General features: G+C 48.8%; 1 protein-coding gene across 1 annotated transcript in view; it reads left to right on the top strand.

Annotated features, from left to right (window-relative positions):
- LOC101794246 (uncharacterized) overlaps positions 1-21,278 on the top strand; it is a 155,260-nt gene that overhangs the window by 100,752 nt on the left and 33,230 nt on the right. Inside the window, exons 14-23 of the mRNA XM_038183620.2 lie at positions 2,997-3,114; positions 3,211-3,332; positions 4,477-4,906; positions 5,071-7,374; positions 7,537-7,671; positions 7,919-8,086; positions 8,178-8,336; positions 9,159-9,331; positions 10,194-10,378; positions 12,795-19,917. Of these exons, the coding sequence (XP_038039548.1) occupies positions 19,894-19,917 (24 nt within the window). The 5' untranslated portion in view covers positions 2,997-3,114; positions 3,211-3,332; positions 4,477-4,906; ... (5 more) ...; positions 10,194-10,378; positions 12,795-19,893. The remainder of the gene's footprint in view (positions 1-2,996; positions 3,115-3,210; positions 3,333-4,476; positions 4,907-5,070; positions 7,375-7,536; positions 7,672-7,918; positions 8,087-8,177; positions 8,337-9,158; positions 9,332-10,193; positions 10,379-12,794; positions 19,918-21,278) is intronic.

Raw genomic sequence — 21,278 nt, 5'->3', positions numbered from 1 at the left:
GTTGAAATAAGCCAATCGCTTCAAAAGTTACCAGGGATGCACACCACCACACTCCTGTGCAGCGCAAGTGTTTCCCTCAGAAATGAGGCTGAAGAGGTAAGACGGGCTCACAGTAATGCACGGTCTCTTTTTTTGTTTATTATTTATTTTTGTGTGGTCCTCCAAAGAGCATCCAAGTGGCACGCTGCCGTACTCGCCTCTTTGCAGAAGTGCTGCATCTGCAGAAACGTAATGGATCTCTCTCCTTTGGTAACGTTTAGTGCAGAGAAAATGCTGCTCCCAAGGGGAACAGCTCATGCAAACCCTAACATGGCATAACCTGGCCTGGCAGAGGAGCCAAGCAAGAGGGATGCCCTCAGGGCATGTGGCCAGAGCCTGTGCTGAGAGGGCACCTGCCTCTGCCCGGGCTGGTAAACTCCCTCCAGAGCTGCAAAACACAAACCTTTCCCTCTCCCCAGCTGTCTCATGAGAATGCTGATGCTTACGTTACCCTTGTCGGCATCCTTGGGATTGTCTCCTTGGTTAATTGCCTAATTGGTTTGAGTCGTTCATTTGTAATTGTGCTGCCTTGGCCGCTAATGCATGGAGAAACATCCCGCCTGCATTGTCCTCTCTTCATTTTGACATTGGTGGTTTTTTTCTTCTCAACAGCTTCGTGTCCAGCATTAGAACATGGCTCATGAGGGGCTGCTCTCTGCCTTGCACCCTTTGTCTCCGTGCATTGCCACCTCCCACAGCCCCTGCAGCATTCGTCCCTGCAGCATGTGGTCCACCACAGGCATGCGTCGAAATGTGACGAGCGTCTCCCATCAGTTGGGGCAGTGCTGCTCTGAGCCTGGCTCACACCAAGGGCCTGTAGATGTTCAATTCCTTTTACAAGGTGTGCAAGTAACTTTCTGGTGTCTGAGCCAGAACACTGGAGTAAATGCTTTTCCCATCTCCCACCACAGTGGACTGAAATCCCAGTAGAAGCAACTTATTCCTGCTACTCTACTGTTGCTGCCAGGAGTTATCTGTCCTAGCGGAAGGGAGTGTGCTTTGTGTGTTTGTTAGGCTCTTGCAATTGCTTGCTCCCTGTAGAGAGAGGTATAAAACTTCTTCCAGGTGACATTTGCAGAAAAAAAAAATCAATTGTTTATCAACATCCCGGCAATCAATAAGTGCAGTGATAGGTGCAACTGTCTCTATTGGAGCTTGGCCTTGATTGCTAAGTAGCCAGCTTTTTGCTAAAGCCACCTGTGGCTGGAGCCTGGACATTTCTGTGGGACCAAAGGATGGATCTTGGAGGATCTTAGAGTAGAGACCTGAGGGGCGCCTTGTGCTGCCCGAGCCCATCCCTTCCACTAGGTGGTGGTGCGTATTGCCTGGGGCTCATCCTCTTTGGCCTGCTGGTCTCTGCTGTCTGGCAGACCTCAGGAGATGCTTGGGTACGTGTGGACAGATAGCCAGCGTGTCTGGTCTCTGGGAATTTCGACACCAAGCTGCAGTTTCACAGTGAAGAAGGGAAACACGGGACCAGAGACAAACCCTAGTTCCTCAGTCCCAGAGGAATTCACCATCCATTTCTGAAGTCTAAAGTGAAGCTGTGCCCACTTGGCCATCTAACTTGAAGTCCCCAGGGTCTTCTTGCTGCATCTGAAGTGCCCCCATGCCTGTATCGCTTTTCCCTTCCTGATTTCCTCAGCAGCCTTGGCTTAGCACTGGAGCAGATGGGACGGATGAGGACCTGATACGAGGCTTGGGTTCCTGCTGGTGGGGCAGATGATGGTGCTCGCTTTCAGCACCCTGTGCCAGCATCTCCAGGCATCCTTCTCCTTCCTTCAGTGCTGCTGGTGCCCAGCGGATCCTGGTTGTGCCCAGTGCTGCTCCCTCTGCTCGGGACACCTGCAGGCATTCACACTTGCTTGCAGCTGACTTGGTATCTCACCAAATGAGGGAATTCATGTGGCCCTACCTGCACAGCGTTCCTGTGCCTGAGCTTTCCCTTCTAACCAACTCTGAGTTCTTCCAGTGACTGCCGACAAGGCCAAGATACCCTCTTACAAAAGATGCAGCACAGGAGTAGGGCTGGAAGAGTTAACACTGGCAGCTCGCAGACACGCTGGAGAGTTACATCATGTTGCTGTGGAAACTAACTTTCTGAAACCACAGTGATGTATGGTAAAGCTTTGGGTCAGCGGGTAATAAATTCTGTTTAAAAAGTGATTTTTTCCCCATCTGCTGATGTAAACATCATTAAGAGAAATGACGGCTGAGAGATGGATTTCTTTTTATATCAATTTTCAGACAAAGAAAATAATTTTTTTTTATAATAAAAAAAGTTGCTGGAAATCAGAGTGTGCTATAAATAATAAAATAAAGAAAAAGCACCGGTGATGGAACAGAAATTTTCCCTGGTGATTGGTTTACAGCTTTCTGTGATTTAATGGTAACTTGCAGTTGCCTGTGGGAAGAAGCTGCAGCAAAGCCCTGGATGTGCTCCATGAGCCGGCAGCCCGGCTGGCCTTAGAGGAGGCTTTTCCACTGCTGTCAGCCCAGGGTGAGCGGCGTTTGCAGCAATGCCTGAGCCCTGTCTTTTTCCTCGAGCTGCTCTGCTTGGCTCTGGCTGTGCAGGGCCTCTCCTGCCAGACCTGCTCGTGTCTTGGTAGGACGCCGCGAGCTGCCCTTGCTGAGGATGTAGCCTGGGTGAGTCTCCTCAGCATCCTGGTTGCTCCGTTCGTTGCTGGTCAGCCTGATCTGATGTTGGATTTGCAAACTGCTGCCTAAATCCCAAGCTTTGAGGACTTCAGAACATCGCTGCAATACAGTTCCTCTGTGCCGTGCATTTTCTTGCCCTGCCCATTGCCACTGAAGGGTATGTTTCCTACTGCCTGCGCTGTACCAGGACCTGCCCTGCTGCTCTTGGGATACTCTGTAACACATGGGTTGATTTCTATTTGTTGTTATTACTGTTAATTATTTTGTTCTGTTTTGTTTTCTTTTTACCCTTTACCCAGGAGAGTCTGGAGCAGGGGAGCAAAGCTCACTCCGTTTACACAAAGCAATGTGACAGTCCCAGCTAACTGCAAGTGTGCCTCTGGGAATGCAGACAAAGGTGTCACCGTGATTAATGGGGTAATTAATAAGCAATTAATGTGCTTTAGAGCATGGCTATGCCTTTTATCCCAGCCATCCACTAGGCACTGATGCACTTTCTCTGGTGACCATCAGAGTTCAGAGCAGCTTGGGCTGATGAAGATGATGCTTGCAGACCATGATGCCACCAAGAGCTCCTCGGTGCCACTCTGCACTGACACAATGGGAAGTCTGCTTTGGATGGAGGGAAAGAAAATGTGTGTTTTTCTTCCTTTTTTTTTTTTTTTTTCTTCTTCTTTGTTTTTTTAGCTAATTGATGGGATTAAAAATATTACAGTGGAATGCCCTTGAAATGCATGCTCTGAAATTTCCTTCTCTGGCGGTTCTTCCATTCACATCCCTGAGCTCTGAAAGCTGGCCTACGTGCAGACACCCTACCTGGCGTCACAAATTCACATTCCCCTGGCTGACAGCGCTGCTCTCGGCTGGTCCTTCTGCCTCTTTGCTCTCCCAGCTCAGCCTGCATTTTCACGTCCCCTCTCACAGCCCACACAAGCCCAGGGCTCTGTCGCGCCTGGGTGGGTTCCCTCAATCATACTCAATCCCATCGAGGTGCTATGTTAATGTCTGGAGCTGAGCAAGGAGCATATTTTCCATTTCATGGCAAAATTGCAGAGTTTAATTTAAATGTATTTTTTGTTCTGAAATGTCCCTGTGAAACCATTTAAAAATTGTTTACATATTTTGAGTCGATTTTTTTGGCATTTAAAAGCAATTGGAATATAAAAAAAGCTTCCAAGTGCAAACTTGTTTTAAAATGAAAATCAAACTATTCCATGCCCTCAAAATAATGAAACATAATGTTTTGATGTTATCAAAACACCTGGGTCAGATTTTTGTCTGGAATCACGAGCGTGTTGATACCGACGTGTCCAGGTGAACCATTTCCTTTGCCAGAACTCAGCACGCTCCGGACGGGAAATCCCCAGGCAGCTCTGGCAGTAGCAGCCAAACCTGGCCTGCTTGTGTGATGTCATCCTTTCAACTCCTCAGCCTCAAAGCTTGTGCTCTACGAGGCATCCCAAAGGTGATAATTAACCAGCAAAGCTACTTCATAGAAAAAGAGGAAAGATGATAGCAAAAAAACCCACCAAACACATTCATGAGCAATGGTGTAGTCAAGGAGGTGAACGAGGGCTTGCTGAAGCACCCAAGTATCTTAGAGAATGTGAATGTTATAATGCAGTGTGATAAAAAAGAAATGAATGGGATAAAAAAATGTTGCCCAGGCCCAAGCATGTGTGTGGCTTTGAGCTGTCTGGTGTACTCTCCTGGCTCGCAGACACTCCAGTGCCTCCAGGAATGCAGGTTCTGTCTCTTCCCTGTGCTTGGATTTTGCAGGCTTTCTTCCCCTGGCTCAGTGTGAACCCATCTCAGTAACGGATGGAAGGAATTCAGGGGAAGGAGGTGAAAGATAGCACAGCTTTGACGCGGCAGAGATGAGAAATTTTGCACTTTGTCATCGACTAATGGGAACAATAGCAGGAATGAAAGCTGACTGCTTGCTTTTGGAAAGCAGAGGAGAGAAACAACCGACGTGCGAGATGACAAGAAACATCTTCCCCTGAAGGCCAATCCGTGTGTCATTTGAGCTCGATGTTCTGGTCCTCTCAGTTATTTAGGTGGCCTCCAGTCACGAAGAGCTGGAGCATCGCTAGGGAGCTGCCCAGGTGCTGCGTGAGGACAAAGATGCTCAGCTGGGAAAACCCTTTTCTTAAGCACTTGCCTGAATTCCCTGTGGCTCGGACACGTGCAGCAGCACGGAGACCAGGTAGTCCGGGCCTGGGGCATTGGAGGGGGCTCCTTGCCCACCACGTCCTTGTACACTGGCCTTCAGGAACTGGGTCACCCCTTTGCACCCAGCAGCTCTCCCCGACCTGCCTGTTGCCTGTGGCATGCCTTGTAAGTGCACTTGTTTGTGTTTTTATTTCTCAGGTCCAGCCTGGCATGTGGATATTTGAAAGGCCATTTGTAGTCAGCCCGTGTATCTGCCAACACAGCCTGCCTACTGTAACCAGCTCGCTCGTGTCATCATTTACTGCTCCTCCAATATTTGTGTCAACTGTGATCTTTGCTGGCAGCAAGCTCATGTTTTGCCTTCCAGATCATGGAGAAAAATCTCCCAACAGCCCTGGGCTGAGAACAGAGCTTTGTCTGAACCTCACCATGCTCGCCTGAGCTCCTGGGGCACCGGTGGCATCCCCTGCTTCGGAGGAGTCAGGATTTCTAGTCGAGATCCCCAGTTCATCCGCCTCCATTTTGCCTGCTGAGCAGAACGACAGGACATGCACTGGGGAAGTTGTTTTAGCCGCGGTCTTAGCTTGACAGCAGTGACGAGAGGGCAAATGATCTTTCTGTCAGTGTAGTGAAAGCCATTGCAGGCTATTGATTTTTTTTAATCACAGCACCCCATTCAGAGTGGTGCAAAATGCTGCTTTAAATATTAATGCTTTTCCCACTGCTTTCTCCCTTTGCCCCCACGTCCTCCCATTCCTGCACGGGTCCCAGGCTGTGGGGCAGCTGAGGGATGCTCACCGAATGAAGGAGGGCTGTACGTAAAGCACTCGGCAGTGCCCCTTTAACGCAGGAGCAACTTGACTTTTATTGCCAGTGCTGAGAGCATCTACAAACATAGATTTAGCATCAGCCCCCAGGCTTAAGATACAGCTGTTATATTTTTTCTTTCTCCCTTTAATTTTTTTTCTCTCTCCTTTGTACTAATGTAATGCTTATTTAGGAACTGCAGCCATCTGTGTCTGCTATGGATGGCACTGTTAAATTTGCTATTGCTTTCTTTCCCCTGGTTTGATGAGACTCCCAGTGCACAGAAAATTTCCCAGGACAGCAGAGACTTTCTTTGATTGCTTTTTTTGATTCCCTCCAAAAGAGAATGTTCACAGTGCTCTTTCTGTCCCGGAAAAAGGTCAGCAGCCAGAAAGCTGAGGATCCTGCCTTACGTCGGGTTAATGAGGTGAATTTATGAAGGGCTGGCCAGACAAGAATGTTGTTGAAAGTAGAGGTGGCGGTTTTATCTGCAAATAAAAAGGGAGGGAAGGAGGAAGGGCTGGGACCAGAGCCCTTCCCGTTCCTCCGAGCAGCTTGTGGCTGACGGTGAGACAGCTCACGTGGGAATTGGGACAGTTGCTGTACTCCAGGGAATTTTCAGTGTTTTTCAAGTGGAATAATTCTGACTCGACAGATGGACAGGGACCTATCCCAAGTTAACAATCTGGCGATCAGCGAGCGCAGCGGGAGGCTCAGGCACAGCTCCGTTCCAGCCAGGCAGAGCAATGATGGGTGTGTGGTTTCGCCATCAGGCACTTGGCTATTTTTGTCAGGCGAGGCAGAAGTTGATTTCTTCCTGTTTTGTCGCTGAGTTGCTTGCAAATGGCTCGTGTTCACCCTTGTGAGGGAAGGTAAATCTTAAAAATATCTCTGAAGGGAAGAAAAAATATCTTTTTCTTTTGGGCAAAGCCCTTGTAGAGTGAGTTGCTCCAGAGAAAGCCACCATTCCTAAAAGTTATTTACATTTTAATCCCCTTCTCTTTGTTTTCATTTCGTGTTTTCTCTATCATGTGCTCCTTTCAACTCTTCCCCATAGAACCATAGCTTCTTTTTGCACCCCAGGCCACCTGCCTTGCTAATAGCCCTCTTTGCAGAAAGGTTAACAATAAGTTTATATGAAAATACTTTACCATCTGATGGGGACCAGGTATCGGGTGGTGGAGGTGCTGCTTTATGGTTTGTAGGGGCTGAGGAGTTGTCACTTTTCTTACCACAAGCCCTTTGGCTGCATCTGTTTGGGCACTCAGGGCCATTCCTTGTCCCCTGCCCATACTCTTCCTCCAAAGCAGTTTTTAAATTGCCTTGCCATCTCCCAGGATGGGACAAGGAGTCGTTTGAAATGGTTGCAAATGGCCTGGGGTTCAAAGCCACAGTAGAGACGGTTGCAGTAATGTGATGGTGTAGGTGGTTAAGTTCCAAATATCAGGAATATTGGTTTGATTTTCTAGGGTGCCTGAAGTCACAGGCTCACTGGAAGCTGTCAGCTGCCCCTGGACTTTTATTGATGCCTCTCCATCCTTCAGATCCTGGTAGTTAAGAGCACACAGTCACCTCCTTACGCTGCTGCCATGCATCACAGAACCGTTCCCTGGGATTTGCTGCTAGGATCCCATGGAGCCTGTGGCACATTAGCTCCTGAGCTGGCAATTTGGACTCGTACCTGCAGTGCTGAAGGTGCATACACACACCACTAACACTTAAGAGCTTTGCAATATGGTTTTGCAGCTGTCAGCATGATGAATGGATGTTATGTTGTATTTCCTGCTTTATCAAATACTAATTATGTATATGATAATTCTAAGCATCGTGGTTACTTTTGGCTCATTTGTTTTTCAGTTTCCAGAGGCGTAATGGGATATTTCGACACCCCCACTTCCATTCTTGAAATTCTGCTTTAATTGCTTCTCTTCGGCTTTTGCTTAAGGTTTCCAACTCTGATGGGTCAGTGTATTGATCCTGCACTTTGATAAGGTCAGTGGAGATCAGCTGTGACATTTCGAGGAGATTTGCTCCTCCCCTAATGGGCTTAGTCATCAAAGAGTTTTTCAGGGGACAGGGCAAGGGGGAGATTGAATTTAAACTCTTACATATGTTCATTTAGGCAGTCTTGTAAGGCTCTGAATGGTGATACCGGTTGAGAGCCCAGAGTGTCTGCTGTGGAGGTAGAGAACTCTGCACAGCAGAGTTATTGAAGCTCTGTGTTTATGACCCTCGTTAGAGCAGGTGCTGTCTGGGTAACTGACCAGCTGAGATGACACAGACTGAACCCAAAAGGGTTCATGATAGAGCAAAACCAGTGGCCCCGCTCCCCAGTTCTGCAAAGGCTGCGCTGCGCCTCCAACGTGGTGCCTCCAGCCACAGCTCATCTTGGATGATTCAGAGGAAGGTGAGAAAAAGAAATAGCAAGCAACATCTGTCTGGCCAAATGAGCCTGGAGGAGGAAAATAAATAAATGAATTCCTTCCTTATGTCTGCAGGCGACCAGCTGAGGTCTTGGAGGATGAGATTTGACTACAGCTATCGGCTCAGTGAGAAGCTTCGAGGCTTAGCAGCAGATAACACAGAATTTCCTGTTCTTGTCATGGCTCGAGGAAGGAGGAAGCGAGCAGGGGCACGCATGGGTTCCCGGGCCGGAGGTATGCCCTGCGCCATCCAGTCCCACTCCCTCTAACCCTGGGGCTTGGGCTTTCTCCCAGGAGCTGGAATAAAGCCTAGCTGCTCAGAAGTTATCTCCTGCTATGCTAAAGATGTCAAATGATGAGGGCCCACACCCTTGCAAGGTCCTCCAGTGTTCGGGTTCCCTCCCTGCTGGGAAATTGCACTGTATTTTGGGATTTATCTGACCTGAACTTCCAGGCATTGAATCTCACCACGTCTTTGTCAAAGGCCTGGGAAGTCCCCTGCAACCTAGGATATTTCCATGTTTAAGATGTCTAGACGTCTTGTGATCTCCTGAGCATCTCTCCAACAAACCGAGCTCAGCTGTTAGTTTTCCCAGCGCTCAGATATTTGGGTGGCCTCCAGTTGAAAGCACCCTGGTGTCTCCCCCGGCTGGACACTGAGGGTTGGGGCACAGGCTGGGAGGGAGCGGGCGGTGGGAGAAGGTTAGTTGCTTGCACGTGGTGGCTCTGCAGCAGCCCCATGGGGTGTTGCTGTCACCCATGCATCCTGCTCGGCCAACCACGAGTTATTTCATGCATTTGTAGGGTTGAGCACTGGCATTGAGCCCAAACCTACAGATAACCTGCCCCAGCAGGCACACCTGCCCGCAGCCCCACAGCTCTCCTGGGAGGGGACATGTTGATGTTCTCTGTCTACAAGTGGTTCACAAAGTTGCTGAAGTAGACACAGTTGTTTTTCCTGCCTAAAACATCCCAATATCCCCTAGAAAATCTCTGAAAATGCAGAGCTGTGCTACACTCCTGTTAAAGTCAGGCATGTTGTTTTTTTTTCATAAGGAATCATGCAAATGGGCATAAAAGAGGGAGTTAAGGAGGGACAAAATGGGGAGTAAAAGAGGGAGCAGATGCAAATAGCCAGAGAAAACCTGGTTCCTGTCCCTGCTTGGATGAATATTCACTTATTCCATGGAAAGCATCTGCAGTCCTCAGTGGAGCTGGAGCTTTCTGAGGTAATCTCTCCCATTGTAAGTAGCTGTAATTTGCATGCGTTGTTCCCAGAGGCATCCTCTTGCATTTGGTTGCATCAGAACATATTTCTCCACGCGGCAGTAATGTAAGTAGGCGGTGTAGATTGGGGGTGACCAGCTTGTGGCTGAGGACACCGCTGAACAAATCTGCTCGTGTGTCACGTCATCTGCTTCGTCCACGTAGGGAGGTTTATCCTCTTGGATCTGCTTGGTCGCGCAGATCAAGGGGCCGTCGACTGGGGCAGACTGGCACCTGGTAGGTCAGGGAGATATAAATATATTTAGTGGTTCTCTAACAGGCTATGAATCCTGCCCCTTGTATCTGATCTCATTTACCCTCCTCTGCAACCTGCCCTGTCCTCATTACGTGACCTCGCTTTCTGCTGTCTATAAATGTTCGCAGCCAAGAGTATCACTCCAGCAAATGGTAGATAAAATGCCAAATGGTGTGGACAGGGAGCAGAGTGTTGGCATTGATCTAAACTGCCTGGAGAACCCTGCCGATCTGAGAGCAAAAGCTTTTTGTTGGTGTTTTTGGACTATGAAGTGAGGCCATCAAGTTTTCAGGATATCCCTGGCAATGGCAGAGCAATTCAATCATGCTGTCTTATCAGATTCTCTTTGTCTGTCTTATCTTTCTCCTCTCCTCACCGTCAGGATAGGAAATGCTTTTTCTGAAGGGTTAGTTATGTGTTGCTACAATGGGCAGCTGCAGTCTTTAGCACAGTAAGCAGATACCAGACTATGAGGTAGCTTAAAAATTCAGCTGTGTATATGGCCAATGAAACATCTGGCCTCCAAGTCCACCCTGACTCATGTCCTGCACACCCTTGTGCCTTTTCAGCACGGGGCTTGCTGTCAGATTCCCCCAGGAAGGGGAAGACGTGTTTGCTGAGATCGTTGCTGGAGGAATGATCCTCGCCATGGAGCCTTTCCAGGGCACTGCTCTCTGGAATGCTCCTGGCCCTTGCTCTTCTTGGAAGCTCTGCTGAGACATCTGTCAGCTCGAGCCCACAGAGGGAGGCCAAGGTAGGTCACTTTTTAGTCACTTCAGCTGACTTTTTCTCACGTGGATCTGAATAATCTCAAGGAACAGAACAGCTTTGGGTATTCTGGCCGTGGTCCCAGCCCTACCCCTGCAAATTCTGCACAGCTCTGTTAGGAGAGGGCAGTGTGAGGGAGCGGGGTCGGGCAGCTGGTCCCTGCCAGCTGGGATCTCACCAGATCGTGCGGATGGGTTTGGTTTTGTGACGTACTTGGGTTAATGCTTTACAGACACTAATTCTTGACAAGAAGCAACAGATCCAACAGTGTTTAAGTTTAAAGATGGGGTGAAATCTGTAGGCCTTGTTTTGCATGGAGCAGGACAGTGGAGTGCTTGGAAGTGGATTTAGGACATAGGATTTAGGCCTTGTTTCTGGTTTGCTTGGGCTTAGAGCAGTCACAGGGCTCCCACGGTTTAGAATTCGTCCAAGGTGCCCCAATATCACCGAGCTGAAGGGTGCTGAGTGTGCCGTGGTGGTTGGAGCCCACTTGAGAGTCTTCCTGTGTGCTCCTGACTGCTGTGGCATGGCACGGCTGCAGAGGGGAAGGAAAAGGGGTGCAGGCCCTGAAATGCCTTGGTAAGCTGGTTTGCCAAATCTCAGTGTCAGCGGTGCTGTCAGCGTCTCCCTGCCAAGAGAAGCAGGCAGGCAGCTGAGGTTTCCTGTTTTTTCCTTCCTTTTCTTTCACTCTAATGCTCCTGTTAAGCTCTCTTCACTGTGCTCACCGTAATGGTCCCTCGCTCGGTTTATGTCCTTCAAACTCTTCCCTTTAAACACTTAGTCATCACTTAGCTAAACTACTATATACAAATATAGCTCTTTTGATCTTCCTACGTAAATCAATACCTCCTGCCCTTTAATCTTCTTAGTGGCTTTCTCTGAACTCCCTCCAATTTACTATCTGTCTTTGAAAGTGAGTTGTCTTTTGGGCCTGATTCTCCACAATTTCAAACTTCCCCATGTCCCGATATCTGCCCACAACAGGAGGACATGGTGGCTCCCCACCACTCTGTTTATGTAGAAGATATACAAATACTTAGGTACCAAGCACCACTTGTCCCCTTGGCCAGAGCCGAAGGGTAATGCAGCCCAAGGCCGTGATCCCAAGGCAGGTCTTGCAGGATGCTGAAGGCCACACCAAAAGCCAGCTTCAGTGCTTCTGTGCCATTTGGGGTGAAGGAGAGTTGTCCCACTTGAGTTATGGAGAAGCGTTTCTGTACTGATTGGTGGCATACCATCTTCTCTGCAGCAGTAGAGCCCACGGGTGCAAGCAAGCCCAAGAGAAATGAAGATTTGTCCCCTCAGAATGGGTAACAAAGGTGTCCCTTCCTGCATGGGGTATCTCCCCCACCTGCCTGCTGGTGGGACCTCTCTGGCCATGGCTGGTGGGGTGAAACCACTGGGAAACTCAGCTCAGCAGGAACCCAGAGCTGGGAAACCCATCCGTGGTGCTGGTGGGCTGAGAGACGCTTGTCATCGCTGCACAGGGAGGGATCGCCACGTCCGCTGTGTAGTAGCAACTGGAGCACTGGGAGGTCCTGCTAGCGTATGGTGGGAGGTAACCTCGTGCCTTGTGTCACACAGGGGGCAAAAATTAAGGCCCTCTGTGTCATAGAATCATAGCATGGCTCAGGTTGAAAGGAGCCCTAAAGATCATCTAGCTCCAGCCCTCCTGCCACGGGCAGTGATGCCACCTACTAGATCAGGTTGGCCAAAGTCCCATCCAGCCTGGCCTTGGAGAGCTCCAGGGATGGGGAATCCACAACTTACCCTGGCAATCTATTCCAGTGCCTCACCACTCTTACAGTGAAGAATTTTCTCGAGAACTGTAAGTCTTGAAGAGACCATTGCACAATTCCTCCTCCTCTCCCAGCCTTGATGGTTTCTCCAGCCATCCCCTAAGCTCATTCCACTCTTGAACTGGGAATGCTGGGAAAGTCATTTAAAACCATTACAGTAAGTCCTTTTTTTTTTCTTTTCTTTTCTTTTCTTTTCTTTTTTTTTTTTTTTTTTATCCTTTCAAATGAAAGGTTTATAACAGCAATAAGCCCCTTCTTTTAGCATCTCATTATGGGTCAAATGAAAGCTGATTGGAACATGAGATGGAGGATTTCACCTCTCCGCTCATCCCCACTGGATAAACGTAGTTGTGCTGCCGTGGGCCGTATAGCTTAATTAGTCACTATTCTCTGCTGTTCCTAAAAGGGAAGAAAAAAACCTTTGCAAAGCCTAGGCAGGCTGTCTGTGTCATATTTCCTGTGTTCTTAGAGGTGTTAATGAATTCATTAATCACTTAATGGCAAGGAGGGTCTTTGGGGACCAGCATCGCAATTTACTGCTCCCAGGAGGCAGACTCTCTGTCACTGATCTAAAGTTTCAGCTCCGCTAATTTGTGCCAGCAGAGCCGCCGAGCTCCTGCCTGCAGTCCTTGGAGCGTGTGCGAGCCTGCAAGCGTCGTGGCCACTGGGAACACCGCAGCAGCATGCAAAGCAGCGGGGCGATTTCGCTGGGGAAGAAGAAGGTCTTGCGACGAGTGATGTTCTGTCTCTGAAGTGTTCGGAGTCTGCACAGAGCAAAGGAGACGTTCCCCCAGCCTCGCGGTTGTGCTGCTTTCATTCTTTTCACTGGCTTCCTGAGGAACTACTGGGAGAAGCCCCCCCTTGCAACAGGCTGGGGAGTGCACCAGGAGCCTAAGAGGTTTCTTGCTGACTTACAGGAAATCTAAGCTATGGAATCGTGGCTGTATAATCTGGCCTGGGACTGCAGGCTATGCAGGAAAGGGAGTCTGTGAATCTTTTCTGATTGAAGAACGTCAGGGTGATGTATTTTGACTGCAACTGTCAGTTAAAATGGGAATTTGGATGTTTGCATTTCTGTTCTGCTGAAAATGTTGATTATTTCAGTCTCTCGCCCTTGTTGCAGGAGTGCAGCTCGTCGCAAAGTTCCCTACAAAATGGCTCTTTTGGCTTAATTCTAATCGCACGGCAGTTCAGGGAGAGGAGGACGTGAGCAGAGCCCTCCTCTCTGCTAATTCCGTTCCACCAGCCTGTCATCACTTCGCAATTGCACCTTTTTAAAGGTTTTTCTCCCTGCGTTTCTGTGGCTGAGTTCTTCTCCTTAACTTCTGCTCTGATTTCTCTTCCCATCTTTCCCCGCAGTCTGCTGCTGTCACGGGCTGGGAGTCAGGGAAGGCGAGGTGTGTCAGATGAGGGGCAGTGGGGAGGGCAGAGCCTCTGGACTGTGGCGGTACCCATGCACATGCTTGCTCCCCATCCCTGGCACCCTCCTTGGAGCCATTTGCACACTCGTGTTCCTTCCTTGAGAGTTGCCACGGGGTGGAGTGAGCTGAGAGGAGGGACAGAAGCTACGCATCAGATTGAGGGAGAGGAGAAAGGAGGGAGAGAAAGCAGGAACACAAAACCATTTCATCGTAGAAAACACAAAGGGAGGCAATTGCAATAAATGCCAGATGGTCAAAATTAACCAGAGACATGTAGAGCCCTGCATGTCCAACTGTTTGCTTTGGCAGGCATTCTTCAGCTTTTCAAACGAGAGTCTCCCAGGCGCCCTTTTCTTCTCCTTGGCCTTCCTCTTCCCCTTCGCTCATCCTCTGGGCCCCACTTCTTAACCCCACCCTTCTCCTCCCTTGGGTCCATTTCCAGCCCCTCATCTCTCGCTGCTGCCCTTGATTGACGTTGCACTGCAGATGCTGACTTGGGTTACGACTAGGAGAGACCCATGCCTGGGAATCAGTTACCATCCTCCATGGTGAAGAAAGGTCCTCGCAGCCCTTATTTGTTGTTTCAGCCCAAAAGCCAGCAGGAGACCCTCATGGCTCGGCAAGTGGAGGATCCCGTGCCACTTACCCCGGTGGGGCAGGGGACATGGCAGTGCTAAATTTGAGCCCGCAGGAGGACTCCTTCCTCCCGACAATGCAATCAGGAGGGCCCTTGTACGCCGCAGATGGAGCGCTCCAGCTAACGGCGAGCTCTTTTGTGTGCGCGTGTGCTCTCTGCATTTGAAACATTTATTATTCTAAATTGCCTTCTGCACATTTTACAATAATTACGACTAGTGTTTGCCTTGTTATCTCCACTGTTACTAACAAGAATGCCATCATTATTCCAGTCATTAGCAAAATGGATGTTGTTGTCCGGAGCTGCCGGCTGTGGGCCTGCTCTCAGAAGGAGTCTTGCGCTCTCCAACCCTGCTTGCTCCATCTCTCTTGCAGGGGAACATTGTTGTTCTCAGTAGGTTTGGACCTGAGGGGGCAGAGGGGGAATGGAGATTATGTGAAGAAGAATTGGTGTGAGGGAGTGCTGGTGGGTGTCGAGATTAGCAGCGGTGAGCGCTGGGAAGCTGCTAATGGCAACATCAGCAGGAATGAGAGGAAAGGCGGCCATTTCCTGCGCTTCCTTGGCCTTTGGTGTGTCTTCGGCCTGCTCCTGGCATTACAGTCCAGCAGCTCTCCCTGTAAGTGCACGTTGCCTGGATGGGAAGAGATGCTTTTGCTCTGGCAATGGATCTTGCAGGTGAGGGAGGAAAGGCTGGAATTAAGCTGACAGCAGTCAGCTGCTCTAAGGTGGGCCCAGCGCTGTGCAGTGCCACTGCCTATGCAAGGAAGGCAACTCCAGGCTCCTGTCCCACTAGCAGTAGGATCCCCCAGCAGATATTTGGGTGGTGCTGGGTCTACTCTGAAAAACTCAAAATAGGTTGGGGGGGGGTGGGGGTGGGGTTGCATTTTTCAATGTGAGCACTTCTTCTGTGGGCTCCCTCCCAAGAATTTGACAACCCTGAAACATTCAGGAATTTGTTTGGATTTTGCCCATTTCAGGGAAGGAAAGAGGAAGGGTTTTTTAACCAAAAAGATCCTGTTTGACCTTGAAGCCTTCCATTATGTATTTTAATTAAAATGGAGAACTTCAAGTTTCAAATCTCATGTACCTTTTTATGAAACCTGACAAAAATGTTTACAGAAGCTAGGTGACCAAATGAAGCATTTTGGTATTAAGTTGAGTAATGTGTTTCATTCAAAGCCAAAAGATTTTTTTCCTTTTTACTAAAAAGAGTAAAACAGTCTTTTAAAATTTTCCTTTGTATTTTGAAATCTTGGCAAAACCAGAACTGTTGCTTATATAGCTTACTATGAGACTCCAGAGGAAAGGTCTTATTTGCTTAGAGTGTAAAGACAATATGCACAAACACAGAGAGGCAAATAGCAAGAAAGATGATTTTTTTTTTTTTTTCCCCAAGTATACTGATCTTTTGGGCCACAGTGCAAAAATTGCAATGTTCTCCCATGGTCCGTCCTCACACGGCTTGGTTTCTCACTAAAAACCCACTTTGCAGGACAACCATACCCTCAGTATTTATTAGCCACAGAATCACACTGTCTGTCCTTAGCTTTTATAGCAAGCAACAGAAAAATAATTATGGGCATATTTTCCTCCTTTCTAAATGCAAATTATCAATTCAGGGAAAGTTGTATAATTGTTTCCTGATAATGGTATTTTTAGGTGTGCTCACATCTGAATGCTAGCTAGCAGTCCTTTTTCCATTGCACTCTTGAAAGAAAAGCAAATTTCAATAGAATTGTATTTGTTGAATACTGATTAACTAAACAGAGTTTGGAGTTTATGTGGAAAGTAAGTCACTCATGTCATTTTCTACTTTACCGATTTAAACTATTTCCTGTATCTTAGAAAACTATCACCAGAGTAAACCATAACTGTGATTAAACATAACACAGTTGATAGAATAATGTTACTTATAATGAAAAGAGAACTTTTCACGTTCTACCAAACCAGGAATACAGCAGAGCAAGTAATATACGCGTATAATGAATGACTCAGATCTGTGACAGAACAAGTCATGCATGTGTACATTCTGTAAACCCCAACATGTGATATTAAAAGATACTAAGGGTGGCATTCAAGTCTTGTGTAAAGTCAAAAGAAACAGTGATCTATGATTTCAGTGGAAGTCAGCTTGGCCCCTGAGATGATGAACTGAGACAAAATTTGAGCAGTTTCGGTGATCCTATAGCATATATTCTCAAAGGTGCCTATTTCTTGGTCCAAAACTTCAAGCCCTTCTAGTTTATGACATAATGTAGAAGACATGTAGATGACATTATGTAGAACATCAGGTTCGTCAGTAGTGCGGATTGCCACCAAAGAAACCTGTTCTGCTCTATTCCACCTCCCTTTCAATGTGTGTGACCTATACGGGGTTACCGATACTCATGGGTTGGTTTTGTTAGCCTGCTGCTGACTTGCAACTGGTATGACCCAGACCCTACAGCTACTGCAACCACTGCGTGTCAATGTCAGGCGTCTTTTGATGGCTGAAACTCAGATTAAGATGGGAGCCGGAGAAACTGATTTACATCTGTGGCTTTGAATGAGGACAAAGTGGATTAGGGGCAACACTGCAGAAAGGATTGGTTGGAACGAGTGCTCCAGAGCCTCCAGTGCTGTGCTGCACGGCTTCGCTCCTGCATGCAGTGCATGGCCTGTGGCTTAGGAGCACTGAACACACCCTCTAAAGGGGATGGAGCTTGGTGACTTCAGCGTCCCCTGCTAACCCAGGGCCTTACTGCTCCAGTTAGAGCACTGGTAGCAGCCTCGCAGTGACCGGAGACCCAGGTCTTCTCATCCTGGACTCTCCATCCGCCTCTGTAAGAGCTGCTCCTAAGGCATTATGCTTAATTAAACAAGATAAAGAGGACAAGAGAAGCAGAGGGATTAAAACTAGGGATGAGTAGCTGGGAGTTGCCATTGCTCTTGTTTATGCTGAGCCTCTCCATGGGGGATGTTCTTCAGTTTGTCTCAGCATGCCGAGAGTCCTCTAAGTGAGAGGCAGCGGTTTACAGAGTCAACAGATTTAAGCAGGCTACGAATATTAATTATTAATTACTCTTGGAGAGTGCTATACGTTAGATTGGTGAAGTAGTTAACAGCTCTGCCTCCTCCTCCCCGCAGACACACTCTTGCTGTCAGATTTCTCTCCCCAGCTAAGACCCTGGTGCTAGAATTAGGCCAGAAACTATTTTCCAGTCGAGTGGCTTTTAATGGGCTCTCCAGACTTCTTCTTTTGCATCCTGTGAGTGACGAGATATGTGGAGAGGAGAGACGGTGGGATTGATTCGTACCGTAAGAAGTATGAGAATTTAGCTAAGTGGGGCTCAGCGCTGCTAGAGCTGCGTGAAGCCCCGCGGTGGTTGCGTCTCGTACTCAAGAAGCACCCGCTAATTATCCACAGCAGCGGGCAGGGCTCTGGAGAAAGCCCATTTGCAGGAGTCCTCAGGGAAGCTGTATTTCTGATGGAAGGCAAGGCAATGATCTTTTGGATCTTCTCTTCTCCATCTTGAACATTGTGCCAGGGTTCGGCACATTTCTGGGTGTTCCTTGTCCACCTTAGCTATGGCAGAATGAGAGAAGTGGTGCTTTGTGTAATGAGCATGATGGTTTGGAGATGGTGGCAAGTCCCAGTGCTCTGCAGATGTTGAGGGGGGATTTTAGTGTCTCTTACAGCCTTATTCAGGTACCACTTCCCTCCGGGTTCTCTCCATGTGGCAGAGCGCGGGTTGGCTGGGGCACATGGTCCCTTGTGATCACCTGCACCTTGCTGTGATCTGAAACTTTGCCCGCGGGAGAGGATGCCATGAGGGAAGGCCCTTTGGGATGATGTTGGTATTGTCTTCTGCTGACCTAAACCATTATACAGCTCTGCTGGCTTCAGGGCAAGCCTGAGTTGGGGCTGATGTCATCTAGTAGCAGTGGATGGAAAAGATGCTCCAAAATTAAAAATAAGCCAACAGTGAGCTGCATCTCCTCTCTGGCAGCCTTATTTCACGCTCTGTAGCTGCATGAGGAACTTGGCCCTGCTTCCCAGCCAGTTCCCCCTTCCTTCCTGCCTCTGCTCCCCAGCCAGGCATCACAGAGCGGTGACCTCCATGGAGCAAGAGGCCAAGCAACGCCCTGCAGGCTGGGCTGAGCAAGGGAGTGACCCAAGCAAGGGATGAGCCCCGAGCTGCTGGGGAGATCCTGCTCCCCACTGTAGTAGTCGGGTTCCTCCACCTCCTGGGCTGAATCCCTGCCATGGCAATTTGGGTGTGAAGCACGGTCCTAATTTTGGAAGGCGCTCACGCAGCAACAAAAAGGGCAGCGGAGAGCAGGCTCGGGAGCTCTTTCTGCGAGAGGAAGGAATATTGTGATCTGTTAGCATCTGACTTGTTTCCAAACACCTACCACGCTTTGTTCGTGCACTGTATTAAATAGCCCGTGGAATTTAATTCCTCTGGGAAAACAAAACAAAACAAAACAACCTCCCCACCCCCAAAGTGCAGTGATTTTGTAATTGGACTGTGACAAAGCTGAATGCCTCCTGATCAGGGGGGTTATTGTTTTTAATTTCTGCATCATAACAGGGATGCGGCGCAATCCTACATCTAGGCAGACAGTTTGGCATGGAAAGTCACAGCTGGGTGATTGCAGCTCCCCCAAGCAGGGGCTTTTAGAGTGAAAATGCTGACAGATCCATAGCAATAGCGGGCAGGACTCTCATAATTTATTTTTAATGCCATGCTGTCTTTAACTGTGCAATTTCCTCCGGGGTGTTTGCTTTGAGATTGCAAGATAATTACATCTCAGAAACCAGGCTAATTACAGTTAACAGCCTGAAAAGTGAAGGCCCCCATTTCCCGCCCCCCCTGCCCAGGTTTTTCCACCAGCTTTCCTCGCGGCCGCCTGCCCGAGCCGCGGCAGCAGGGTGAGGAAGTCGCCTTGGCACCGTGCTGGGACGCTCGCTTCCCGTCCTCGCCCCGCGGAGGTGATGGCCCCGTTGATTTGTGTTGGGTGGGGACGTGGCAGCCCCACCAGGAGCGTGATGGGGAGCTCGATAGTGGGGAGGTCAGCGCTGGTGTGGCGGGGAGGAGAAGCTGGGGCTGGTGGGGATGGCCAGAGAGGTGGGTGGCACGGTCAGCGTGTCAGTGCCCTCTGTTGGGTGCTGTGCTCAGCCATGCGCATCGCCGTGCCGAAGGAGAGGGATCTTCCTTCAGCTAAATGGGGGGAAAAACATGAATTTTCCAAGCCTCACCATGCAGCATCTAAGTTCAGCACTGCATGCGAGCAGTTAGCTGGGGAGCGTGTTCTCTTGCCCCAGCCTGCATACCTGCCTCAGTCCATCCCTTCTCATTATCACCCTCAATTAATTACTCATGGGTGCACGGGCAGCAAGCTGGGTGCTGGCAAGCCCATGCCTGGGGTCTCATGGCCAGGCCTGTTGCTGCCTTCCCTGTGTAAGGCAGTGGAAGTGCTTCCCCTGCCTGTCCCTCCACTTTTTTGTCTCTGTTTAACGTAGCTATTTATTTGTAGCAGTGGTAAGGTTATAACTGTAGTGATCTATGGCTTTTGTAGGTTAGTTAATGCATTTATTAGTACAAATGGGAAAAAGAAAAAGAAAGCCCACACCTGACAAGCTGTCTTGGCATCTCATGAGATGGGCGTAAAGCACGCATCCAAGGTAAGTCCTAGTTTTTTGTCTCTATCAGCTGGTCTAATAAAAGCCCCTAATGTTTCCTACAGGTCTTGCTGCCTTAATTTTTGAGTTTGTTGAGGAGCTGGAGCCTGCTCATCTGGGACACAGGGAGGCAGGGGAGGCAGCTCTCCCTAGGAACCCCCCAGAAGCCCAGGGGTGGCAGGTTGTGGTTCCAGTTCCAGCGGTGCTTCTGCTCGCCATGCCCAGGCTGAACTCAGCACACTACAGCCAGGAGCTCCCGAACATCAGCTGCAATGCTCAGCTCAGCCCGTGCTCTTTCGGAAATAACTCTGAAAGCTTAAAAGGCTCATCCTTGCTCTATCACAATGTGGTTGCCAGGCTCCTTGGAGAATGACAGCAAAGAGCTTCAAAGCAATACAAAAAAAAAAAAAAAAGCCTTCCTCCAGCAGCCTTAGATGCTGTCTGGCAGAGTATGCATACACTTGCTCTTCGTGTTTTTACACGATCTGGAAGGTTGGCCTCTAATTCTTACAGTCTTGAAAAATAATTCATTTTCTCTTCTGGGATTCCAGATCAGGGATTAATTTAATGATTTTTTCTTTCCCATTGTTTGTTTTTAATGATTAAGGTGATAGTTATAAATTGTTAACAAGTTCTGGTAGAAATGTGATCCCTGGGAACTTTTTTTTACGCTGAATAAAATAACAGTGAGATTGATTTAGCAAAGCCGGGTGAGTTGCTGTGTCTTCAAAGATTATCTTGGTTCTGCATGAAGGGCCAGCTCTTTGAGAGGTATTTAGGCCTAACCGAAATCAGGTGCTTAAGCACCTTCCAAATAAGAGAGGCTTCTGTCTGTAGGGAGTGATAAAATTGTGTGCTAAATCAGCCAGCGCATTAGACCTTACTTTTTTGGCTGGGTAATTTTTTCAGGCGGATCGTTTCCTCTCCCAGACCGCTGAGCTGGCGCCGAGCGGTTATTTTATGGAAAACCTTCCTTTGCTGGAAGCAGCACGTGGCCCCGGGCTCGCTGGGGTGGCTGCGTGGCTGGGGCCATGCCCACGGGTCGGTGTTTCGGCATGACCGACTACCAGCCCGTGAGGACGCATGGAGCTGGAGGTGGTGGGGTGGCGTTGGCTTGTCTTGCTCCCCCAGTTTGCTTTGGTCTCTTTGTTTAGTGTTTGCTGATCTGTGAAATGTGTTCTGGCCCTTGTTCCCATGGGGCAGGGGCTTATCTGAAAGCGGCAAACAGAGGTTTCTGGAGAAGTGTCTTCCAAGGATGATCTTCTTCCGATAGAGGTTGTAATTGTTTAATGATTTTCCATATGGATTTCCGTGTGGGCTGCTACAGGACAGCCAGTGCTGGCTCGGCACTGGGGAGTTTCTGC

The sequence above is a fragment of the Anas platyrhynchos genome, chromosome 9 (genome assembly GCF_047663525.1).
Source record: "Anas platyrhynchos isolate ZD024472 breed Pekin duck chromosome 9, IASCAAS_PekinDuck_T2T, whole genome shotgun sequence".
Lineage (NCBI taxonomy): Eukaryota > Metazoa > Chordata > Aves > Anseriformes > Anatidae > Anas > Anas platyrhynchos.
Note: the sequence above shows the minus strand (reverse complement) of the source record. Positions and strands in the feature narration are given on the sequence as shown.